Raw genomic sequence first — 23,071 nt, forward strand, 5'->3', positions numbered from 1 at the left:
GGATTTAGCTTTCCCCTAAATAACTAACTACCTTTTAAGGGCCTTGTTAAAAAAAAAAAAAAAAGAAAGAAAAAAGAAAGAAAGAAGAAGGAGGAGGGAGTCCGGTGGTAGCACAGCAGGTTAAGCTCAGGTGGCGCAAAGCACAAGGACCAGCGTAAGGATCCCGGTTCGAGCCCCCGGCTCCCCACCTGCAGAGGAGTCGCTTCACAGGAGGTGAAGCAGGTCTGCAGGTGTCTATCTTTCTCTCCCCCTCTCTGTCTTCTCCTCCTCTCTCCATTTCTCTCTGTCCTATCCAACAATGACGATGACATCAATAACAACAATAATAACTGCAACAATAAAACAACAAGGGCAACAAAAGGGAATAAAAAATATTTTAAAAAAAGAAAAAGAAAAATCATAAATCCCTCTATTGACCACAAGGTGGCGAGGGTGCACCATTTTTGGTGAAGCTTAATTCCATTTTTGGTGAAGCTTAAAACCAAGTATCTGGAACAGGCAACTTTTCTAGCTCCAGATTACTGACTTGTAAGAATTGCATCTCTAGCAGGGCACGACCAGCAAATATGGGACAGGTGTGAACTAAGTCAGGCAGAAACACTGCACTTACATCTGCCTGTGTACTGATATTTAATGTCTCATCAAGAATCATAAGCAGGGGCCTGGGGGTGGCTCACCTGGGGGTGGCAGATGTTACAATGCAGCAGGACTTGGGTTTAACCCCCTGGTCCCCACCTGCAGGGGTTGAGAATTGCGAGTGGTGAAGCAGGATTAAAGGTGTCTCTCTGTTTCTCTCCCTCTCTACCTTCCCAACCCCTCTCCATTTTGGCTCTCTCTATCCAATAAAGAAAATAATAAAAAATAAAATAAAGATTCACAGAACATGTTACACTACTAAAGGTATAACTTCCCATTACTTTCAGAATTATGTCACATAGTCATAAATATTGTTCAGCTGTGGAACTAATAGGATTTTAACTTGTAACTGCTACTTTAATCGCATAGTCACTAGTGCTGTTATAGGATCAATCCCTTTTACTAATCACACACACACACACACACACTTTTCTTTCTAAATTGAGAAATCCAGTAAATACTAGTCTGGGAATATTTTAAAAATTAATAAGAGATACCTCCCTGAAACACTGATATTTAAAATATCTGCTCTGCCAGGTGGTGGTGCAGTGGGTCAAGTGCATGTGGTGCAAAGTGCAAAGACCAGCATGAGGATCCCGATTCGAGCCCCCGGCTCCCCACCTGCAGAGGAGTCGCTTCACAGGTGGTGAAGCCTGTCTGCAGGTGTCTGTCTTTCTCTCCCCCTCTGTCTTCCCTTCCTCTCTCCATTTCTCTCTGTCCTATCCAGCAACTACAACATCAATAACAACAACAATAAAAACAACAAGGGCAACAAAAAGGAAAAATAAATAAAAATAAAACTTCTGCTCTTCTGGGACAATAAAGCTGCCCCTGGCTGACTAAACTCTATCAGAAAAACATGGAAACACTCCACAAAATACTCTATCACAAAAAGGATGGGGTGGGGGGCATGCACCTGGTTAAGTGCACATGTTACAATGCAAAAGGACCCAAGTTCGAGACCCCAGTCTCTACCTTCTGGGGAAAAGCTTTGAGAATGGTGAAGCAGTGCAGTGCTGCAGGTGACTGCCTCTCTCCCTTTTCTTTTGCTTTTTTTTAAAAATAATTTTTATTATCTTCATGTATTTTTTGGATAAAGACATCCAGAAATCGAGAGTAAGGGGAATATAGAGAGGAAGAGAGACAGAGAGGCATCTGCAGCCCTGCTTCACCATTTGCAAAGCTTTCCCCCTGCAGGGTGGCTCCGGGGACTCGAACCCGGGTCCTTGTGCACTATAACATGTGTGCTCAACCAGGAGCACCACCACCTGCCCCACCCCCGTCTCTTTCCCTTTCTATATCCTACTTCTCTCTGGATTTCTGACTTTATGTATCCAATTAATAGACAAATATTTAAAAAGAAAGAAAAAGATGGCAAAAACCATAAATACATCTGAACATCTGATTTGCTTCCCAAATAAATGGTTTGGGTCTTCTTCCTAAATTGCAGAGACAACTTCCTCTGACACCCCATTTTCCACTAAAGCATATCTCAAGAACGTATTAAGAGGAAATGACATTTTATTGAAAGATGCTGACCGGATTTGAGGTCAAAAATAGATTTCTGCATCTCCTCATTTCTTTAATCATCTTCAGATATTTTTTTTTAGAAAAATCAATATCTGCTTCCAAAACTCTATGTTTTGATATGACTGAGTTATCTGTCAAAATATCCAGCACTGTCAAGTCAGATATACTTCATCTTGTTTTTAATACTGGGTGCTGCACTCGCTCATCTTTTCATGTTAACCCACTGACATTTAGTGTTCTCCCACCCACTTCTGCCAAAAGTGGCCTTCTTGCTGCTGTGAAGAACATCCTATCATGGAAAAGAGAAGCATCTTCCTGAGAAAAGTATACTCTGCAGAGATCCTTGCTTGCCTCTCACTGGTCCTGAACTGTTTTAGGATTTATCTCCTCAATGGTATTCCAAGAAATGAAGAACCATTTATTTACTATGCTTATTTCTGTATCCAAATAGCTAGAGGGTGATAACAGTCAGTGTTTGCAGCTAGAAGTGGCTGTCACCTGCCCATGCCCATGTTCAGCGGGGAAGCAATGACAGAAGCCAGACCTTCCACCTTCTGCATCCCACAATGATCCTGGGTTCATACTCCCAGAGGGATAAAGAATAGGAAAGCTATCAGGGGACCAGTGCAAGGACTGGCGTAAGGATCCAGGTTCGAGCCCCCGGCTCCCCACCTACAGGGGAAGTTGCTTCACAGGCGGTGAAGCAGGTCTGCAGGTATCTGTCTTTCTCTCCCCCTCTCTGTCTTCCCCTCCTCTCTTGATTTCTCTCTTTCCTATCCAACAGTGATGACATCAACAACAATAACTACAACAACAACAACAACAAAACAAGGACAACAAAATGGAAAATAAATAATAATTTAAAAAGTGTAAAAAAAAAAGCTATCAAGGGAGGGGATGGGATACAGAGTTCTGGTGGTGGGAATTGTGTGGACTTGTACCACTCTTATCCTCTGGTTTTTGTCAGTGTTTCCTTTTTATAAATAAAATAAAAGATTTTAAGAAAAAGAATAGGGAAGCTTCCAGTGGAGAAAATGGGATACGGAATTCTGGTGACGGAAAATGTGTGGAATTGTACCTCTCTGGTATTGTCTATTATTATTAACTCAACAATAACAACAACAAAAAGTGACTAACTTTGAGAAATCAGGACAGAAGGGTAAACACAAAGCACAACTTGAACTGGATCTGGTGTATTGCACCAAAGTGAAAGCCTTAGGGGCTGGGGGAGGGAGGGAGGCTCTCAGGTCCTGGTGCGTGATGGTGGCAGAGGACATCGACAGAGGTTTGCAGTGTTTTGCAGAACACTGACGTCCCCGTCCCACAAACCAGCAACTATTGGCTGTTTACTGTAAACCATTAATTCCCCAATAAAACGATCTGTCCTGCTTTATAACTTAAGTGCCTTTCAGCTACCCAGTTGCAGATGCTACTCTGATTCCATTCTGACCTCCTCTGGGCAGACGCCCTCACCCACGTGTCCTGGAGCCTCCCCTCCCCAGAGCCCTGCCCCACTAGGGACAGACAGACACAGGCTGGGGGTGTGGATCCACCTGCCAACACCCATGTCCAGTGGAGAAGCAATGACAGAAGCCAGAACTCCCACCTTCTGCTCCCCATAGAGAATTTGGGTTCATGCTCCCAGAATGGGAGAAATGTCAGGGGAAGGTGACCAGAGGGCTCTGAACACCAACTCCAGGAGCCTGTTATCTTGCGGTTTTGTAAAATAACAAAGAAATCACTAATAAAAATAAAATTAAAATTAAAAAGTAAATAAATAACAGAAGCAAGAAATACCTTCTCTCCTTTAAAAAAAAAAAATCAAGGAGGGGCCATAAGCTCAAGTTCAGCTGGAGAAGCTCAGTACTGGGGCACCCCTGGGCGTGTTCACCCCACACACACAAGGGGGGGACAGTGTCAGTGGGACCCGTGGGGTGTCAGGGGCAGCCCCAGGCCTGGAAAGAGGCAGCTGGACGGAGCAGGATGGCCACACAGAGGCAGCTGCCCAGCTCGGGGCCCCCTCAGACATTGCCAGTGAACACCCAGCCCCCAGCCCAGGGGTGCGCTGGCCTCACCTGCTGCCCACCTGCACCGACAGGCCCAGGGGCTCCGGGTCCTGCATCCAGTCTCAGGAACAAGCCCGGGGGTGTCTACATGTCCTGAACTACCATTTTTTTAATTTCCCCTTTATTGGGGAAGGGTTAATGGTTTACAGTCAACAGTAAAATACAGTCCTTGGTCCCTGTGTAGCATCTCCCAGTTTTCCACACTATAACACTCTTAACTCCCCCACCTCGGTCCAGCTCTGCCATCAGCACCAGGACCTGAACACTCCCCGCCACCCCCAGAGTCCTTGACTTTGGGACAAGTCGCCGAGCCCAGTCCACATTCTGCTTTGTGCTTCCTCTTCTGTATTTATTTTTCCACTTCTATCCATGAGTGGGATCATCCCATTTTCATCCTTCTCTTTCTAGCTCTCACTTGGCAGGATTCCTTCAAGCTTCATCCAAGAGGATGCGAGGAAGGTGAACCACAATTTTTAAAAGCGGAGTAGCATTCGAACTAGACATCTGTCTTAGTTGCCTACGAATGGTATATGGCATGACTAAAAGAATTCACTGTTTTCCTCTACAGAATGGTAAAGACTTAGGCATCTTAGTCAGTCTTGGAGTTGAAGGGGTCCCTGTAGGGAGACATTCTTTTTCCCCCATGTCCTACAACAACTGCATCAGATGTGAATCACCCCCTTGCAGTCTGTGCATCTCTGTGGCTACCCACTCAACTCTGGGATCTCACAATTCCTGTGAATGAAACATTTGTTTTCCTAACACTCATTTAATCCACATTGACCTGATTCGCTTAGACATGAATCCACATAGCCCATTTGAAGTCTAACGTAGTTCTCACATTTTCAAAAAAGATTTAACCATATGTCTGAGCCTTCATATGTTTGCAGAGCCCACCAGAAGCACACCTCACGATGCATGCATCCTTGGCAGAAAGCCCTGTAGCACTAGAGGAAGCTCCAAAATGGTGGTCCATGTCTGTCTGTCTGTCTGTCTGTCTCTGTCTCTGTCTCTCTCTCTCTCCCAGAGGGGTACAATTCTACAAATTTCCCACCACCAGAACTCTGTATCCCATCTTCTCCACTGGAAACTCCCCTATTCTTTTTTATCTTTTATTTATAAAAAGGAAACACTGACAAAACCAACTCCACACAATTCCCAGAGGAGAGAAAGATTCCACAACACCATGTTTGTCCAGGTGAGGGCTCTTCCCAGGCGGTACTGGGACTAAGCCCTAGGTCCTCACGCATGTCAAGACTTATCGGTGCCACTGAAGTTAGGCAGCTATCAAAGGATTACTATCCAAGGCTACAGGTACTGTTGGATATCAGCATGCCCCCTGCCTTCAACAAAGACACCATCTTAGGCAACAGCACAACAATCAGCAGCGCAAGTACTAAGAACTCTATCTTGAACTGTGAATTGTTCATATGTTTGTCAAGAAAAGGATGAGAGCTCTTTTGGTTTAATGATTTGCTAAAATAAAGATGCCACACAGCTAACGTTTTAACCAACAGCTACTGTCTGAATCTGCAGTAACTCTGAAATGTATTTAACATAGTCCAGAACAATACCAGGGTTGGGGGAAGCATAAGTCCCACCAAGGAATTCAGTGACTCTAGAGACCTAACTGGGTAATCAGAAAGAAATGTTAAAATCAAATCCATTTCTCCACTGGATGCTAAGAATTTTCTTTTGATTCCGGTTCTTCTTCGTCTGTTTGTTTGTTACTCGCAGAGCTTCATCACATGGAGTTGACTTTCTCAGACATAACAAGAAAGAGACAGACACCACAGACTCCTCCAATATGATAGGGGTCGGGTTGAAACTTGTGTTATGTCATGTAAAACAGCACAGTGACCAGGTGAGCTATCTTAACTGACCATAAACAAAATTTCTAGTACTACTAGTTTCTGTGTTTCAATAAGAGTTTAATGCTGTTATGCTGTTCATTCTTAGCATCTTACTTATTAATTAGGAAGACAGAGAGAGAGAGAGAGAGATGGGGAGGAAGGGGAGCTTAAGCTTGAAAAACTTTCCCCCTGCAGGTGGGGGCTGGTGATTTGAACCCAGGTCCTTGCACATTGGAACATGTGCACTCAACCAAGTATATCAGCACTCAGTCCTGTGAATGCTACTTTCATCATTACAAAATCCTTTTATCTTAAAAATGTCTTACTGTCTTTCTTATTATTTATGTGTAGTTTCAAAACACAAGATCCTTACTTAAGAAGTGAGTATTCCAGGATTACTAGTCACTTGTACAAGCTTGCTAATTATGAATTATTCAGAGCTTCTAAAGAACATCCCTTCTATATCTATTAATGAAATCATTATTTTTCCAGACACAATTTCCACTGTTCTAGGTATCACCCAGTGAGTCACTGTTAAATATTTTCTGAAATTTTCTGTATTTACTCTCTCCCCAAGTGACTTTTTTCTCATTGTCTACATTAATTGGGGCGCAGCAGTGCAAGGGAACTGACCAAAATTAATATTTTGATCACTGCACATGACAGTGCACAAGGACCATGGTTCAAGCCCCTGGTCCCCACCTGAAAGGGGAAAGCTTTACAAGTGATGGAGTGGTGAAACAAGATGCAGGTGTCTCTCTGTCTCTCTCCCTCTCTACCTGTCCCTCCCCTCTAAATCTTTCTCTATCTCTATCTAATAATAAATGAAATTTAAATAAAGAAGGGAGGGAGGAAGGAAGAAAGAGAGGGAGGAAGGAAGGGAGAGAAAAAAGAGAGAAAGGAAAGAAGGAATGGAGAGAGAAGAAAGAAAGGGAGGGAGATAGGAGGGAGGGAAAGAGGAAAGAAGGAAAGAAAGGGAAAGGAGTAAGGAAGGGAGGAAGGAAAGGAGGGAGGGAGGGAGGGAGGAAGGGAGGAAGGAAGGAAGGAAGGAAGGAAGGAAGGAAGGAAGGAAGGAAGGAAGGAAGGAAGGAAGGAATGCAGGCAGGCAGAAAGGAAGCTGGAGACACGGCGGGAGAAGAAGGTGCGCCCGGCAGGCGGACAGGCGGGCCCACTTACGCTCTTGGAAGGAGGTGAAGAGCATCTGGAAGCGGCTGCTGCGGCTGCCCTCGTCGGCCCACATGCGGATGACGCCCAGCCCGGTGCGCAGCATCACGTCGTTGGCCACCGTGCTGCAGAACTTGGCCTTGAGGTCGGCCACCGAGCTGCTGCCGTCATACACGGCCACGAAGTTCCGCTTGCACTCGTTGGAGTTCTGCATCTCGTAGTCCAGGAACCTCAGGTAGATCTGCGGAGTCAACGCACACGGTCAGGGTCAGCCGCCCCGCATTCCCACAGAAGCTTCGCAAAGATGGTTGACAAGAAACCACCCCATCCCCACCCTCTTCTCCTTCTCAGTCTCGAAAAGACACTTGGGGGGTCCGGGCGGTGGGGCAGCGGGTTAAGCGCCCATGGCGTGAAGCACAAGGACCCATGTAAGGATGCTGGTTCGAGCCCCCCAGCTCCCCACCTGCAGGGGAGTCGCTTCACAGGCAGTGAAGCAGGTCTGCAGGTGTCTGTCTTTCTCTCCCCCTCTCTGTCTTCCCTTCCTCTCTCCATTCCTCTCTGTCCTATCTAACAACGAGGACATCAATAGCAACAACAACAATAACCACAGCAATAAAAGAACAAGGGCAACAAAAGGGAAAATAAATAAATATAAAAAGAGAAAAAGAAAAGAAAAGACATTTGGATTGCAGTCATTCTTTTTTTCCTCCCGGGGATAAATAGGCAAGATTAAGGGTGGATGACTAAGACCAAATTGTGCTTAATAGCATTTTTCAAATGTGACTTGTCTTTCTGATCTGCAAAGGTATAACACTTGATCCGGCGGAGTGTTTTGCCCCATGTTACCCCAATGCTTCTTGCTTCTGCTCATAATTTGCTTGGAATCCGTTCTGAGCCTTGCATGCTTTTGTTTCCATCAGCACAAACACATTCTGAATATTCCTGGCACATTTCCCTTCAAGTCTCAGGACACCCCGTGTACTTGAAAAATGTATAGAAATTATCTGTATCCACACCAACAGAAAACAGACTGGCATCTAAAGATTGTCTCCAATTTTATTTTCTTACACACACACACACACACACACACACAAAATATGCCCCTGACCACACTGCTTCATTTTCTGATGTAAAATGGTATTTAGACTGTCAGCTAATCTATGACCACAGTCCTACAGTGACTCCAGTTTATTAGCTAAAGCCATATAGATAAAAATTAAGTTAGAGGGAGTCGGGCAGTAGTGCAGCGGGTTAAGTACAGGACTGGCAAGTATCCCAGTTCTAACCCCCAGCTCCCCACCTGCAGGGAAGTCACTTCACAGGCCTAAGGGTGCCAGTTCAAGCCCCTGGCTCCCCACCTGCAGGAGAGTCCCTTCATAGGCAGTGAAGCAGGTCTGCAGGTGTTTTCCTTTCTCTTTCCCTCTCTGTCCTCCCTTCCTCTTTCCATTTCTCTCTGTCCTATCTAACAAGGACAACATCAATAACAAGGAAAATAATAACTACAAGGGAAAAACAACAAGGACAACAAATGGGGAAAAAAATGAAGTTAGAGATGCTGGAACACACATTCTGCTGATTACTTCTCTGCAGTCAGGTAAGACAGAGGAACTAGAATTGATTATACTTAGTACAATACGTAAGGAAATGAAAGACACCTTTGGGATGGGATGGCTTAGCTCCTATGTGAAATAGAGAGAATTGAAAACACATGACCATTCAAGGGGGAAAAAAAGTGACTAAACTGTCTGAGAATGTGTGAGAATGGGAGTGGTTATACTTGAATGCGACGGTTACCGCAAACTCTCTGAAGCCTCCTGAGAACTGTGGTGGTCATAGGGAGTATCCATGTGCATGTGGGTGGGTGGAGGGGTCTGCTCACAGAACTTTGATGATGGGTGCAATATATGCAACAGAACCTCTGTAATCTCATCATCTCTCCAACCTTTACTAACTCAGAAATAAATAGAGATGAACTCAATAAGCCAGAGGTAAATGGCGCCGGCCAACCTCCATTATATGTTATTTAAAAAAATATTCTCTGCAAAAGGCAGAAATGGGCTGGGGGTGTAGATTCATCTGCCAACATCTATGTCCAGCGGAGAAGCAATTGCAGAAGCCAGAACTCCCACCTCTGCTCCCCATAAAGAAGATCTTTGGTCCAGACTCCCAGAGGAAGAAAGAATGGGGGAGGAGCACAAAGCACAAGGATCTGCACAAAGATCCCGGTTCGAGACCCCAGATCCCCACTGGCAGGGCAATTGTTTCTCAAGCAGTGATGCAGGTCTGCAGGTCTCGGTCTCTCTCTCTCTCTTTCTCTCTCTCTCTCTCTCTCTCCTTTCCTCCCTCCCTCCCTCCCTCCTTTCTCAATTTCTCTCTGTCTGATCTTAGTCTTACCAAATGAGAAAAAATGGCCCCTAGAAGCAGTGGATTCATAGTGCTGGTACGAAGAGCCAGTGATAACCCTGGAGGTGAAAGAAAGAAATAAAGGAAGGAAGGAAGGAAGGAAGGAAGGAAGGAAGGAAGGAAGGAAGGAAGGAAAAATAGATAAATGTCCAACGGAAGGGATGAGATATGGAACTCTGGTGGTGGGAACTATATGGAATTATACTCCTGTTATCTTACATTATTGTTAATCATTATTAAATCATCAATAAAAATTTAAAAAATAAAAATATTCCCTACAACTCTACACAGTTGTGGTTTTTTTTTTGGGGGGGTCCCATTTCAATAAATGAGAGACTAATTGACAACTAACCATGATATCCCTCTGGCTCCCTCACCCATAAAATTTTCACAGTATGACAATAATTCAAGATTTCTTTTTTTGTAGGATTTTTTTTTTTACTTGGGGGATCAATGGTTTACAGTAAATACAGTTGTTGGTCCATGGGTACCATCTCTCAGTTTTCTGCAAAACACTCCTTCTTCCCCTAAGCCTAGGTCCTCCTCTAGCATTATGCACCAGGACCTAAAAAGCCCCTGCCCCCACCCATAGAGTCCTTTACTCTGGCGCGCAATACCAAAGTCCAAGTTCTACCTTGTGTCTTCCCTTCTCTATCCTCATTTCTCCATTTCTGTCGGTGAGAGAGATCAAGACTCTCTTCTGTGATCCATAAATATGATCGTTATGGACCAGAAGCCACTTGTCTGTTCACCCAGAAATGTTTGCCTCTGGTAGACGTCTGGGGACTGAAGGTGAACAAAAGTAGAGAGACACGTGGCCCTGGGATGCAGGTCCGACTGTGGGCAGGTGGACTGTTCACCGATGCCCTGAGAGGGTGCGTGGGATGCAGAAACTCCCCTTCACAAGCTGATGGCATATGCTTCGCATTTTTCATATGTCTCTAAGCTATTTTCTCCTAAGAATGAAGGCAGGCCTCCAATTATAAAGTCGTCTTTCAGTTCCTCGTACTTGGTGACAGAAAGGGAGTGAGGCTGGGGGAGGCAGTGTTTCCTAGACACCTCTCATGGTGAGAAGAAAAACTGTAGCCATGTGCCGACAACTGGACAGTGAACCACCTCCCTCTCATCCCTCCCCAAACCTGGAATACTTATTCTTTTTTTTAAATTTTTTTAAATATTTTTTTCCTTTATGTTGCCCTTGTTGTTGTAGTTATTATTGTTGTTGTTAATGATGTTGTCGTTGTTAGATAGGACAGAGAGAAATGGAGAGAGGAGGGGAAGACAGAGAGGGGGAGAGAAAGACAGACACCTGCAGACCTGCTTCACCACCTGTGAAGCGACTTCCCTGCAGGTGGGGAGCCGGAGGCTCGAACCGGGATCCTTATACCGGTCCTTGCTTTGTGCCACGTGCGCTTAACCCGCTGCGCCACCGCCCGACTCACTGGAATACTTATTCTTTTAAACTACTATACCCGTTTTAATACTGTTCTTGTATTACATTTTAAAAAATTAATTTAAGAAAACCATTTTAAAATTATAAAAAAAAAAAACCTCCCAATTTAAAAAGAAGTCCTATTTGGGACTGGGTGGTGTCACACCTGGTAACGTGAATGTAACCCGGGCTCAAGTCCCCAACACCCTCCTTGTTGTGACCCCCAACGGGAGTCTGGGATTATTAGGATACAAATGTAGTCAGCCTGAGGTGGGACACACAGAGAAAGGGAAAGTATAACAGCTATCAGGGGAGGTGATGGGATACGGAGCCCTGGTGGTGGGAATTGTGTGGAGTTGGACCCCTCTTATCCTATGGTCTTGTCAATGCTTCCTTTTCATAAATAAATAAATAAGCACGCGACTTGGAGCAGCTCAGGCTCTTTGCTGCTGCTGCTTCTCCTGGTCAGAAGCATCTTGGTGGAGGTGCGCCAGGTATCCGCCATGGCTGCTTCTCCTGGGAACTGAACACGTGTGACTCTGCTAGCTGGTAAACCTTCAGACCCCTCTATAGCCAGGAGCAACCTTTACCTCAGCGGATAATTGTTTATCTTATAGGACTACACTTTTGATAACTATACTCACACTTTATGGACCTAGCATACTCTTAACCCCTGATGATAATTGCTTATTTTGCCTTTTACCCGTTTCCCCCTAATAAAACCTATTCTCAGCTCTCCACTATGAATCCTTTTACATGCCTCAGCAGTTCCCCAACCCCCTTTTAAAAAAATATTTACTTATTTATTTATTCCCTTTTGTTGCCCTTGTTGTTTATTGTTGTAGTTATTATTGTTGTCGTTGATGTCGTCATTGAAGGATAGGACAGAGAGAAATGGAGAGAGGAGGGGAAGACAGAGAGGGGGAGAGAAAGACAGACACCTGCAGACCTGCTTCACAGCTTGTAAAGCGACTCCCCTGCAGGTGGGGAGCCGGGGGCTCGAACGGGGATCCTCATGCTGGTCCTTGCGCTTTGTGCCACGTGCGCTTAACCTGCTGCGCTACCGCACAACTCCCCCCAACCCCTTTATAAGTTAAATTACAACACACCTGCGGAGGGAAAGCTTAGAAGAAATGAAGCAGGGTGAGTAGTAGGTGTCTCTCTCTCTCTCTCTCTCTCCTTCCCCCTCCCTCTCAATCTCTCTCTGTTCTATCAAATAAAGTTTTAAAAGAATTTTTAAGTCATTTTTCATCCGTTCTATATCATTCTTATTTCATGAGCTGTGCACCTATGAAATAGTGCCTTGTTCAGCTGTTGTACATTTACAATTTGCACTTAACATAGTTTTCTTTTTTGAATGTATACCACTGGGGAAAAATTCTTGAGTTCAATGTTTGTACCGAAATGAATATTAATCCTTACGGCGGCTTTGACCCTCAGAAAAGTTGTTTTGCATTGCCATCACCACTTTCATAAGTCAGTCATCTCTAACAGTCCTAGAGAATTCCAAAGAATGAAGTATAAATTACTGGGCTTGGGGAATCTAAAATAATCATTATGAAAAGACTCATGCTTGAGGCTTTAAGATCCCAGGTTCAATCCCCAGCACTATAGTAAGTCAGAGCTGAGCCATGTTCTGGTCTCTGTCTCTCATTAAAAAACAAATAGAAAAAGTAATTCTCCTGTGCAGGCACTAAGCCCAGTCTAATGGTTGTTTTATGTGCATATAATATGTGTATACATATAAACAAACACAGAGAGAGAGAGAGAATTAGACACAGAGAGAGAAAGAAATACAGAGAGTGAAAAGACCACAGCACTGAACCCTTTTAAATGGGTGAAGGCCTGGCCCACACCTGAGTCACATGAATGGCATGGCACACTCATCAAGTGAATTGTTTTACTGGCCTCAGTGCTCTATTTTTTTTAAACATTTTTTTTTAATTTTTTATTTATAAAAAGGAAACACTGACAAAAGCCATAGGATAAGAGGGGTCCAACTCCACACAATTCCCACCACCAAAACTCTGTATCCCAACCCTTCCCCTGATAGCTTTCCTATTCTTTATCCCTCTGGGAGTATGGACCCAGGGGCATTGTGGGATGCAGAAGGTAGAAGGTCTGGCTTCTGTCAGTGCTTTTATCTAAAGCTAATAACCTTACTAAAATATTTAACTAGCTTCCTGGTAGTCATAATAAGAGTAGTAGTAACTGGAAAACTTGAAAACTATCCTGAATTGTACATGCATAAAGAATATCATACTTCCCGGGGGTTGGGTGGTGGCAGTGGGTTAAGCACATGTGGCGCAAAGTGCAAGGACCGGCGTAAGGATCCCGGTTCGAGCCCCCGGCTCCCCACCTGCAGGGGAGTCACTTCACAGGCGGTGAAGCAGGTCTGCAGGTGTCTATCTTTCTCTCCCCTTCTCTGTCTTCCCCTCCTCTCTCCATTTCTCTCTGTCCTATCCAACAATGAACAACATCAGCAATGGCAATAATAATAACCACAACTAGGCTACAACAACAAGGGCAACAAAAGGGGGAAAAATGGCCTCCAGGAGCGGTGGATTCATGGTGCAGGCACCGAGCCAAGCAATAACTCTGGAGGAAAAAAAAAAGAATATCATACTTCCTGTGAGTGATATTTGTTTTACACAGTGAAGTTATCTGATACATCATCATCATCATCATCATCATCATTATTATTATTATTATTTGCCTGACAAGTCCTTCTAATGTTTAGACATCTGGTTCAATTATTCTAGCATTCTAAAGACTACTCACTGCCTCCACAGAGAATGACTCTCTTTATCTCAGTGCTAAAATAAATACTATGAACACATTTTGTGTTTTAGTGACAGAGTATTATTTTTAGCTTTTGAAAAACCTGAGAATCCCAGGAATGTTGAAGTGGTTCTTCATACATTTACATTCTGAATAGTAAGTCCTCTATCACAGGTACCAAGACATTTGTGAGTACTTAGACATTTGTGAGTAGGGTGGTTTTGAACGACTGATTGAAAACACTATTCCTCGTATTGAAATTTTTTGTTCTACATCCACCAATGAATACCAGCTAATAAATACAAGTGAGGGATGCAACATTTGTTGTGAATGACAAGAAGCTGAAAATCAAATAAGTAAACTTGATTGTGAGGCAGAGAACACTAAGCAGGGAAAAAGAATAAAAGACAATGAAAAAAAGCATTAAATACTGTCGAGGACAACATTAAAAGAAGAAACAACATCATAGGCATCTCAGAATATGAAGATCAAAAGGAAAGACCATGGCATGGACTGGATGATATAATTGCTGAAAGCTCCCCCTAACTCAGTCAAGGGGAAGATACACATGCTCAAAGATTGCCACATAAAATAAAGCAATACAAAGATTGCCACATAAAATAAAGCCAGATGTAGATAAACCAAGATATACTTAAAATGACAAAAACCAGGAGTCGGGCGGTAGCACAGCGGGATAAGCGCAGTTGGTGCAAAGCACAAGGACCGGCATAAGGATCCCTGTTCGAACCCCGGCTCCCCACCTGCAGGGGAGTCGCTTCACAGGCGGTGAAGCAGGTCTGCAGGTGTCTGTCTTTCTCTCCCCCTCTCTGTCTTCCCCTCCTCTCTCCATTTCTCTCTGTCCTATCCAACAACAACAACAACAATAATAACTACAACAATAAAACAACAAGGGCAACAAAAGGGAATAAATAAATAAAATAAATATTAAAAAAAAAAAAGAAAATAACAAAAACCAAGAAGAGGAAACAGATCCTGGTGGCAGAAAGAGGAAAAGAAATAAACAAACAAACCAAAAAGTCACCTATAATGAAAGAGGTCGTAAGATTATCAGCATTTTTTTTTCTATAGAAACTCTTAAAGCCAGAAAAGAATGGGGGGGCAGGTTGTACCACACCTGGTTGACAGCACATGTTACAATGTGCAAGGACCCAGGTTCAAATCCTTGGTCTCCACCTGCAGGGGGAAAGCATTGCGAGTGGTGAAGCAGGGCTGCAGGTGTCTCTCTGTCTCTCTCCCTCTCTACCACCCCCTTCCCTCTTGATTTCTGGCTGTCTCTATTCAACAAACAAATAAAGATTAAATTTTTTTTTTAAAAGAATGGTAGAATATTGGTGGAGTGTTCAATGAGAGAGGCTTCCAGCCATATATGACCTACTCACCTTGAATCTCATTAAGAATGGATGGAGGGATAATGAATTTTTTTAAATTTTACTAAATTTATTTATTTACTGGATAGAGACAGCAAGAAATCAAAATGGAAAAGGGGTGATAGAGAAGGAGAGAGACAGAGAGACACCTGCAGTCTTCCTTTACCACTCGTAAAGCTTTCCCCTGCAGGTGGGGACCTGGGGTTTGAACCCAGGTCCTTGTGCTTTGTAACACATGTGCTCAACCAGGTGTGCCAGCACCTGGCCCCTTGGAATAACTAATTTTATACACAAGCAAAAACTGAAGGATTGTATCACCAGTATCCATGCCATATATGGTCTAACAAGAATTAATATAAAAACCAAGCAACCAAAAATCAAAAGCAAACAAAAAAAGAACTCTCAGCACTCATATAAAATAATGAAAATAAATATTCTCAAATTTATAATTTCATTTAGCAGAAGCGGACTAAATTTGCCCATCGAAAGACAAAGAATAACAGGATGAGGAAAGATAATCCCACCCTGCACCAGTTCACAGAGAAATCCAGTTAACGTATCAGGACAAACATAGACTCAATGTGAAAGACAGGAAAACAATAAAACAAGCTCACTGTCCACAGGAAAAAAAAAAAAAAAAAAAACAAAGGCAGCCCTAATTAATACATAATAGACTTAAGATAGGCCAAGTTAAAAAAAAAAAAAGGCAGGAGGAGTATAACTTAGTCATCAGGGAATTCATTAACAGAATCATATGTACCAAATGAAGGGGTGCCAAAATATTTTAAAAAGTGATTATTGATAGAATTGAAGAGCTACATCAATTACAAGGCAAAAATAACAGGGAAATTTATCCACCCACTATCCCATAGAGACTGATCGACTAGACAGAATGTGACTAAGCAAACAAGGTTCCAAAGTGAGGAAAACAGGTTGGAACTAACAGATATCTGCAGAGCCTTCTACTCCACAGGGCATGTTTTCAGAGATAAGATCATATGCTAGGACAGAAAAAACATAAATACATCCAAGAGCACTGAAATCATTCACAGCATCCTTTCAGATGACAGTGGAATTAAACTAGTCATCAATAACAAAAAACAAAGTCAGAGAAACGCAACAACATGTCTCTGAACAAATTCTGGGTCAAGGAATAAATCAAAGATTAAAGTTTACCTTGAAACAACCAAAGATGAGGACATGAGTCATCAGAATATATGGAAGGAAGCAAAAACAGTACTGAGGGAGGTATTGTGTAGCAAGGCAGGCCCACAACAGAAAACAAGAAATAGCTCAGATAAATAATATAGCCTCACATTTTAAGGGTTCAGGAAAAGAAATAAGGGGAGGGGATTTTAGGAATGATGAAAACAGTGTTGCAGGTATCTCTCTTTATCGCTACATCTTTTATCCCCTCTCTTTACCTCTCTGTCTCTATCAGAAAAAAAGAAAAAGGAAAGAAAATTACTACTTAGAATGATAAAGTCAGCACGCTGGTACCAAACCCCAGCAGTAAACCTAGTAACCATAAAAGAAAGAGGAGGAGGAGGAATAGAAGAAATCCAAATTAAAAGAAGGAAAGTAATAAAAATTAGCACAGAAATAATATTGCAAACAAAACCAAAAACAGTACAAAAGACCAACTAAACTAAGAGGTGGCCATTCAAAAAGCCAAACAGAATCCACAAACCCTTGACCAGACTAAGAGGAAAACAGATCCTAATAGGATAATATAGGATAACAGGATAAAATAACAGGAAGGCAATAGGCTTGTAAATAAAGAGGAAAATCACCAAAAACACCCATAAAACACAAAGGTTAAGGAGAGGTGTCTATAAATAACCATCTGCTACTGGACAATCTAGAAGAAATGGATTCTTAGAATCATACAACCTTCCTCAACTGAATCATGAGGGCTGAGGCAACATGACAAAAATCAGATACAATCAAATCCATTGAAATGATAGTCAAGAGTGCCCGCAAAAGCAAAACTAAGGACCAGATGGCTTCACTGAGGAATTTTACAAAACCTTCATAGATAACACTTCACCTATAATTTTGAAGTGCTTCAAAAGAAGGAGGAGGAGGAAGAGGAGGAGGAGGAGGAGGAGGAGGAGGAGGAGGAGGAGGAGACGCAGGAATAATCCCTAACTCTTTCTATAAAGTCAGCATTACACCAAGGCCAAAAGCTTACAGAACATCAGAACTGGAAAACTGCAGACTCATATCCTAATACAGAACGGTGCCAAGATTCTTAACAAATCAGATTCAACACCACATAATTTGAAGAGAAGTTAAATTATCACTATTTGCAGATGGCATAATAATATATATTATATATCCCAAATAATTCAGAAGAAAGTTGTTAGAAATCATTAAACTAGACAGTAAGGTAGCCAGCTATAAAATCAGTGTACAGAGATCAGAGACATTCCTGTATGCAAGTACTCAAATAGAGGACGAATAAATCAAGGAAGCAATTCCATTTATAAGAGCATCAAATAGAATTAGCTATCCAGGCATAGATTTAACCAAAGAAACATAGGAATTGCCCATTAAAAACTATGAATCGCTATAAAAAAAAAATAGATGAAGGGGCCGTGTGGTGGCACGCCTGGTTGAGCACACATGTTACAATGTGCAAGAACCCAGGTCCATTCAAGCTCCCGGTTCCCATCTCCACGGGGAAAGCTTCAAAAGTAGTGAAGTGGGGCTGCAGGTGTCTGTCTGTCTCCTTGTCTCTCTCGCTCCACCCTCTCCATTTCTGGCTGGCTCTATCCAATAAATAAATCTAGATAACACCAAAAAAAAAATTAAAAAGAAAGAAAATATAAGAAAACAGAACAATATTTCATGCTCATGAAATGGAAGAGTTAGCATCAACATAAAGATGGGTGTCTTATCAAAAACAATACAATGGAACAATGCAATTCGTACAAGAATCCCTATGAACTTCTAGAAAGGGGTAGGGTACATGCTACAGACCCTTCAGCAAGAGTCACCAGAACCAGGCCTGACAAAACGACTAAGAATGGAGGAATAGGGAGTTGGGTCGTAGCACAGCAGGTTAAGCGCAGGTGGCGCAAAGCACAAGGACCAACGTAAGGATCCCGGTTCGAGGCCCTGGCTCCCCACCTGCAGGGGAGTCGCTTCACAGGCAGTGAAGCAGGTCTGCAGGTGTCTGTCTTTATCTCTCCCCCTCTCTGTCTTCCCCTCCTCTCTCCATTTCTCTCTGTCCTATCCAACAACAATGACAACAATAATAACTACAGCAATAAAACAACAATGGCAATAAAAGGGGATAAATAAATAAATATTAAAAAGTATTTAAAAAAGAATGTAGGTATCATATTCTATGATTTACAACTATACTACAGGGTTACATTATTAAAACTGTCAGAGTCATTAGTCAGAAAATAATGAGGCTTTACCACAGTAACTACAGTATATGAAACTGTATTATATAGTAACATAGCATACATGTACTGAATATAAGAGCATGTCTAAATAGTGCTGAAAAGCTATGAAGCATATTATCTTATAAAATTCTCCCCCACATTAAGATATAAATGACTCTATCTTCAGCTTGAACTATGCATGCCCATATCTCCAAAGAAGACACTGCCATTGGAAAACATTTTCATTTAAGGTAGAAAACTACAAAAAGCATTTTAAGTCTCATGGCAGAATAAATATGAAAACAATAAACAGAATAATAAATAACTTCAGCAAAAAAAAAGATTATAATCTCTTCTCAGTGAATCATTTTGAAGCTCTCTTCTTTCTAATCATTGGCAGAGAGTTTGAATTGACAAAATGATTTATTGAACGGGATGTGGGGAACTTTAGAATACATAAAACAATTTCTAGTAATATCTGTATTCTTAGTCACCCAGAGATGGGGTGTGGAACTCCTTTTGTATACTTAAAGCAAATAAATCTAGCTAGCAGTTGACTCAGTGATATGTTTATAAACAAACATTTAGTGACAGCCCTGTGCTCTGCCTCACCTCTCTGTCACAATGATAAGTAGACAGTAGATAAGGGATAATTCGTTAAGCTCTGCCTGCGCCATTTTCTCTGTCACCGACAGAAAATAAACACACTACAATCTAAGAAACACTGTCCATGATTTTCTATGAATCCACCACTGCTTTGCACTTTTGTAAAGGAAGCCACAGTGCATAACCCTAGAACTTACTTGGCTTCTGTTTTATGACATTTAAATTGGGGTTTTAGAGGAGTAATTGCTAAAAGCTGGGGTTTTATTTGCCCAAGATCTCGATCATTTAATTAATGATCTTCACTTGTGTCCAGGCTCATTCGTCTTCTAGGATTTCTATTCTCGCTTAACTTTTTTTTTTCTTCTCACATAGTGTGATCTGCTAACCTCACACAGAAATGGAGGACAGGAAAGGCAGAAAAAGATTCAGTTCAGTGATTAGTCAGTCAAATATTTGCACATGTCACTTTCAACCTTATTGAATTTAGTCTTGAAAAGTTTAATATTATGTATCTCTCCCTCCTCCCAAAAAAGTAGTTGACTTGTCAGTATTTGAAATCCCTGCCATTTTTTTTTTCAATTTGGATTCCTCCTGAACAATTTTATTCTATCTTTGGACAGAGAGTCTCACTATCAAAACAAATGTAAAACCTCTCTTTATAGAGATCAAAGGTTTATTTCTGTAGTTTCATGCACTCAAACTTGAAGCCATTTATGATAAACTTTGGATTCTTCTAATTTCAAAGTGATGGACAACATATATGAAATTTGCCACCCTGTTTTTCTATTTATTTATTTTTGTTTCCCAGAAGTTCCAAACTGAATGGCAGATACTCTACTCATACTAGATTTCTAAAACGTGGGACTGACACTCAAGTAGTTTTGATGAATTCTTTTCTAACAATTCTTTCCTGGACCACACTTGGAACTCTAGAATAACCTTAACACAATTCCTCTATTCTCATTCTAAGCAAGCAAAAAAAAATGTATGGGTGCCAAGTAGTTGTTCACAGAAACCCACACAGAAATTGATCTCTTCATGAGCTAGTCATCTGACAAATGAGCCAATGAGTGACAGGTTCTTATCATCACTTCTGACTGCACTCCAAATACTGAGAAAACTGGACTGATCAATGATCTTCTTCCTATGACAAGCAAAGGAAATATCAGACACTCGATTTCCTATTTATGAAAAGGCTGTGAAGCAATACATACTTTGGATAAATGTTATTTGGACTCCAAGCTCTCGCTGTTTAACACTGGGTACATTCTATGGTTCAGTTATTATATTCAAATCTTTACCAAGAATCACTTCAAGTTAACTTGGGCTTTGATCATGTTTTCCTCCTTTGGTAGGAATGCCACAAAAATAGCAAAGTCCACAATATTTGTAAATCTCTCCAGCCCCACGTCTTAGCCTCTCATCTTTAATTTCACAAAGAAAGACTGTCACAATATAGCCACCTCTGTCTAGCTCTACAGGTAACTTCCACTTTGGGTCTCAGAAAGTCAAATCCCTTAAGAGATAGGTACACTGGGTACTGCTGTTTTAGGATTATACAAAAGACAGCCTGTTAACCCCCCGGGAGCAAAGGATGTGTTCTAAAATACGCCTTCCTAACACTGCAGTGACAAAATGCTTGGCAGCACAATAGGGAGCACTGGCATGTTCTCTGTTTAAAAAGAAAGAAGAAAGAAGAAAGAAAGAAAGCCTTTCACAGATACAGTTGAAAGCAAACCAATTGCACTGGCAGGAAACGAGGCCTTTGACAAAGACAGAGAATGAACATGGACTCCTGATAATCTGTCCAGTGAGTATCCACAGATTTAAGTCAATAGCTTTTTATTTTCCTTGCTGCCAGGGCTATATTGGAGCTTCATGCCTACATAATTCAACTACAGCTGGTGGATGGTGTGCTTGTTAGCATGCTTTCAGACATAGGCTGAAAGGGAGAGAGGGAAAGCGAGAGACAGAGACAAAGGGGGTGGGACACGGCTCTTCGAGCCTTTACTATGTGAAGGCAGAGATTCCAGCCAGATCCTTGTGCCATGCAGTGTGTGTTCTGCTAGGTGAGCCATTCCCTGGCAACTTGTCAAGTTTTTTTTTATTTATTTAGTTTGTTTTATACAGTTCATAGGGGACTGGCAGGAGGTGGTGCACCTGGATAATAAGCATACACACTACAGTGCACAAGGACCTGGGTGCAAAACTCCTGGTCTCTGACTGTGGGGGGACAGCTTCACGATTGGTGAAGTAGGACTGTAGGTGCCTGCCTCTCTCTCTCTCTCTCTTTCTCTCTCTCTCTCCTTCTTCCTCCTCTCAAATTCTCTGTCTCTATCCAAAAATAAATATATATAAAAAAAAACAGTTTCTTGGGGGTCAGGCGGTAGCGCAGCAGGTTAAGCACACATGGCGCAAAGCACAAGGACCGGCTTAAGGATCCCGGTTCGAGCCCCGGCTCCCCACCTGCAGGGGAGTCGCTTCACAGGTGGTGAAACAGGTCTGCAGGTGTCTTTCTCTCCCCCTCTCTGTCTTCCCCTCCTCTCTCCATTTATTTCTGTCCTAGCCAATAAAAACAACGTCAACAACAATAATAACTATAACAATACAACAAGTGCAACAAAAGGGAAAATAATAAAAAAAATTTTTAAAGATTTAAAAAAAGTTTCTTTAAAAAAGTGCACTGGATGCACTCTTGCTGATAAGTCAATTTGTTTTATTTACTCCGTGTTTTATTCCCTTTGTGTAAAATATGCTTAGCCTTACGTAAAAGGGAGTTAAAATGATAGCCTGTTGGGGGATATTCCTTAAATAACTGATGTACTTAATGTTTTAATATTTCAGGTTTTTTTTAGATTTATAGGGGAAAGGGGGCAAAAAGTATTGCAACTATTGAATTTATTTTATTAGTTTTATAAGATTTATTTATTTTTTTAAAGAGAACCAGAGCATCACTCTGGCACATGCAATGCCAATTTTTTTTTTTTAAAGACTCAAGTTAGGGAGAGTGTTTTCAGAGACACCTATTACAGGGAGATAAGAAATTGTATCATTGTGCCAACAATTGTACTTTAAACACTTAAACCTCCAATAAAAATGATTAAAAAAATGTTTTTTAAGTGTACTGGCATAAACAAGTCAAGAAATAGTCACCAGGAAACAGGTAGGTGGACAGTTAAGAGAGCCTTGCAGGTGAGACAGAGGGAGCCTGGCAGGAAAAAAGTTAAGTGCTTGCCTGCCTGCCAGGCAGAAATATATAAATACACGTGTGTATTTCAGTTAAAAATTAGGTCTGTGAAAAGGTGGATGAAGGAGTGTGTCGGTAGTCCCCCTGGCAACAGGGGGCAGATTCCCCCCACCCAGATTTCTATTCAATGGTTCCCATTCAACCACCAAGGGTCAGTGCCAACACTATGAATCCACTGCTCCTGGTGGCCATTTTCTACATTTTATTGGCTAGGACCAAGAAAAATTGAAAGAGGAGGGGGAGGTAGGTAGGTAGGTAGGTAGGTAGGTAGGTAGATAGATAGATAGATAGATAGATAGGAGACCTGCAGACCTGCTTTGCTACTTGTGAAGCATCCCTCCTGCAAGTGAGGAGTGGGGGATCAAACCTGGATCTTTGCCCAGGTCCTTGCAATTAGTACTATGTGCACTTAACCAGGTGACCAACGCCCACCCCACCCCATACCCCCAAGGCCTTATCTGTTGGTACCTTTCTTCATGACACAGTTAAAGAGACTTGCTCAGAGACAATTGTGCAAGGCAGAGGCTGGAGTTCAGACTCCAGGTCTCAGTGCTTGGTAAGCAAGGT

General features: G+C 42.1%; 1 protein-coding gene across 2 annotated transcripts in view; it reads right to left on the bottom strand.

Annotated features, from left to right (window-relative positions):
- NETO1 (neuropilin and tolloid like 1) overlaps window positions 1–23,071 on the bottom strand; it is a 146,026-nt gene that overhangs the window by 15,181 nt on the left and 107,774 nt on the right. For both annotated transcript variants that reach the window (XM_060174039.1, XM_007520579.3), the window contains exon 7: window positions 7,262–7,490. In XM_060174039.1, coding sequence (XP_060030022.1) covers window positions 7,262–7,490 — 229 coding nt within the window. The remainder of the gene's footprint in view (window positions 1–7,261; window positions 7,491–23,071) is intronic.

Source organism: Erinaceus europaeus, chromosome 15 (genome assembly GCF_950295315.1).
Source record: "Erinaceus europaeus chromosome 15, mEriEur2.1, whole genome shotgun sequence".
NCBI classification, from domain to species: Eukaryota; Metazoa; Chordata; class Mammalia; order Eulipotyphla; family Erinaceidae; genus Erinaceus; species Erinaceus europaeus.